At 36.3% G+C, this 3571-nt stretch overlaps 1 protein-coding gene across 1 annotated transcript in view; it reads left to right on the top strand.

The window, feature by feature from the left end:
- Positions 1–2047: 2047 nt before the first annotated feature.
- Positions 2048–3571, top strand: part of LOC125928774 (olfactory receptor 147-like) — a 4411-nt gene continuing 2887 nt past the window's right edge. The window contains exon 1 of the mRNA XM_049639455.1: positions 2048–2056. Within this exon, the coding sequence (XP_049495412.1) occupies positions 2048–2056 (9 nt within the window). The remainder of the gene's footprint in view (positions 2057–3571) is intronic.

The following is a 3571-nucleotide window of genomic DNA, read 5'->3' as shown; positions in this document are numbered from 1 at the left end:
GGAAAACATGAAGGTGATGCATAGAATAGTAATTTAGTAACAACGATAATATTGGGAACATCGGTATTATTAATATAATAGTAATAACATTATTACACCAGTGCATATTTATTTGGCTGTTTCAGTTAATATGCTACATTCTTTACATTCATTAGCATACTCAGATCTCACAACAGCTCAATATGGTGATAATGACACTTGACAATGAGTGCTTTCTTTGTATACCAAGTACTTTGCAAGCAGAATCTTATTTAATCTTCAACAATGCTATGAAGCAGGAACCATTTTGTCCCTATTCTAAACATTAGGAAATTGAGTTTTAGAGAAAGCAGCTTGCCTAAGATCAGGCAGCTAACAAGAAGATGATGTAAAATTTAAATACAGCCATTTTAAAGAATATGTGGTGTATATATATATATATATATATATACACACACACACACGTGTATATATTACAATGCAATATTACTTAGCCATCAAAAAGAATGAAATCTTGCCATTTGCAATGATACGGATGCAGCTAGAGTGTATTATGCTAAGCAAAAGAAATCAGTCAGAAAAAAAACAAATACCATATGATTTCACTCATGTGGAATTTAGGAAACAAAAGAGATGAATATATGGGAGGGGAAAAAGAGAGAGGGAAACAAACCATAAGAGACTCCTAACAATAGAGAACTAACTGAGGGTTGATGGAGGGAGGTGGGTGGGGGGATGGGCTAGATGGGTGATGGGCATTAAGGAGGGCACTTGTTATGATGAGCACTGGGTGTTGTGTGTAAGTGATGAATGAACCACTCAATTCTACTCCTGAAACCAATATTGCATGGTATGATAACTAACTAGAATTTAAATAAAAATTTGAAAAAAAAAAATATGGTCATTTGCCTTAGGAGCTAGGCTCTTACCCACTTCCCACTTTATTACACTGTTTTCCTCATATGTGTGATTATTTCACAAATATAATCTGATGGCAGCATCTATTCTTTGTCCCTCGCCATCATTGACATCATTTGCCATCAAATGACAAACATTTATTGAGCACCTGGTCTGTGCCAGATCCTGTTTCCTAGCATTTCAGAAATACTTATTCTTTCCTCTCACATTTCCATGGAGGAAAGGACTTCCTTTCTTCTCCACATACTGGAAATTTGGGCTTTTTCTACCTTTTACCCGATTTCATAAGAGAAGAGAAATAGCTAATATGAAGGGTCTAAAATTCTTTGAGCCATACCTTTACCACTAGGTGGAGCTATTGTGCTTCAAAAAGCAAGAAGACAGCTCCCTCCTCCTCTTTGGACCAGTTCATTTATAAACAGAAAAATGACACTTTTTGGCACTATCTCACCACCCTTACTCCTGCAACGTAATTGGTACATGGAATCCCTTTTCTATCTGTAGGGAATGTCCACAATTTCCTTTTGTTTACAGTGGATCAGACAAGAGGGAATAGGCAAGAGGCTTCATTTGGTTTTAAGATTAAGGTGTACTTTTCCAGTCCAATATTTACTAGAGAGTTCTGCTTTCTACAGATAATGGTCCACCTGCCCATTGCTTCAGCTGATTCATTTATCTTATTTGACTACAGGCCTTCATGTATTTCTTTACTGATTAGATTTTAGAGAAGAATTAATCTTAGGATGAGCTAACTTAAAAAAATGCTTATGATTTATTCAGCCTTAAAAAAAAGAAAGAAATTCTGTATCCATTCATCAGTTGATGAACATTAGGGCTCTTTCCATAATTTGGCCATTGTTGATAGCACTGCTATAAACATTGGGGTGCATGTGCCCCTTCGAATCAGCATTTTTGCCTCCTTTGGATAAATGCCTAGTAGTGCAATTGCTGGGTCATAAGGTAGTTGTAATTTTAACTCTTTGAAAAACCTCCATACTGTTTTTCCAGATGGCTGCTTTTGAAACAATATAGATGGACCTGGAGGACATTATGCTCCATGAAGTAAGGCAGCTATGAAAAGACAAATATTGCATGATTTCACGTATATATGTAGTCTAAACATGTCAAACTCATGAAAGCAGAGAGTAGAATGATGGTTGTCAGGGGCTGGGGAGTGGCCAAAAGGGGCGCTTCTCTTCAAAGGGGACAAAGTTTCAGTTATACAAGATGTATGAGTTATGGAGATCATGTACAACCTTGCAACTATAGTTAACAATAGTGTATTATATACTTGAAATTTGCTAAGAGAGTTGACCTTAAGTGTTCTCACTACAAAAAATTCATAATTACATGAGGTAATGAATATGTCACATGGCTTGGTTGTGATTATCATTTTATAATGTATACATATATCGAAACATCATGCTCCATGTTAAGATACATGGTTTCATTTTCTGCATCCTTAGAAAATATAGCATCACATAAAGGTTTAATTACCCCTGACTTTGACAGGTTAGAACATATCAGGCTTGAGTTACTTAAAAAGGAGTCAGGCGTGGGCAAGAGGTGCTATGATACATTTCGGGGAAAAGATGACCATTTAGCATTGTTATAACTGAATTAGGCTAAGGTGACCATTATGCAGGTGGGAGAAAGGAAGGGAGGAAATGAGAGTTTTGTGACATAAGGCTAAGCCCAGAATCTCCTATAATCACTCCACACTTGCCCATATTTACATGGTGTGTATTAAACATGAAAAAATACTTTCAGCTCTAGCTTAGAACCTTAGCCCAAGATTTTTCTTATTAATGTGATTTGATAGAGTTTGGAGGGAGCATTTCTGGTTATTGTATCAGTTAAAAAAGAGTTTGTAACTTTCCATAGAAAATGCATTTTTACCAGGTGCCTGGGTGGCTCAGTCAATTAAGCGTCTGATTCTTGATTTCCGCTCAAGTCATAATCTCATGGTTCATGAGTTCGAGTCCTGGCAGCGCGGATCCTGCTCGACATTCTCTCTCTTTCTCCCCTTCTCTCTGCCCCTTCCCTGCTTGCGCACTCTCTCTCTCAAGATAAAAAAAATAAACTTTAAAAAACAACTTAAAAAAAAAAGAAGTTTTTCTTCATCACTGCTGCAGTCCAAGGCATGTCTGTCCAGTGGGACACTGTTCAAGTTTGGTCTGAGGAATATTTAGTCCCCTAGTAATTTTGAGGGGTCTGAGAATGATAATTGGGACTCATTTCAGTCACTGTTTGGTTTTAAATTATCCTAAGCATAAAACCCACAATCGGAGGATTTCTCAAATTTTCTTCTTGCCCTTCTAATCTTTTTCTCTTTATTTTCTCTCACTGGGTTTTACCTGATCCCGTGGCTTTAGCCTCCAGGGAAACCATCTCCAAATCTTTTTCTCATGTACCAACCTTCCTCCTTTTCCTTCTTACATTTATTTGACCTTAGTTGGGCATTTTCCTAACATGCACTTATACTTGGATGTCCTGTTAGCAGCTGGCACTCATCATGTTCAACACTGAATGTATGATTGTTATAAATATCTCCAATATTTTTGAGTTATTTTTGTTTGTAGGATAATAGCATAGTTTATCCAAACACCTAGGCTAGTATCTTTTGGATTTTTTTTTTTTTTTTTTTTTTTTTTTTTTTTTTTTTTTTTTTTTT

This window comes from Panthera uncia, chromosome D1 (assembly GCF_023721935.1).
Source record: "Panthera uncia isolate 11264 chromosome D1, Puncia_PCG_1.0, whole genome shotgun sequence".
Classification (NCBI taxonomy): Eukaryota; Metazoa; Chordata; class Mammalia; order Carnivora; family Felidae; genus Panthera; species Panthera uncia.
This window is presented reverse-complemented; position numbering and strand designations above follow the sequence as displayed.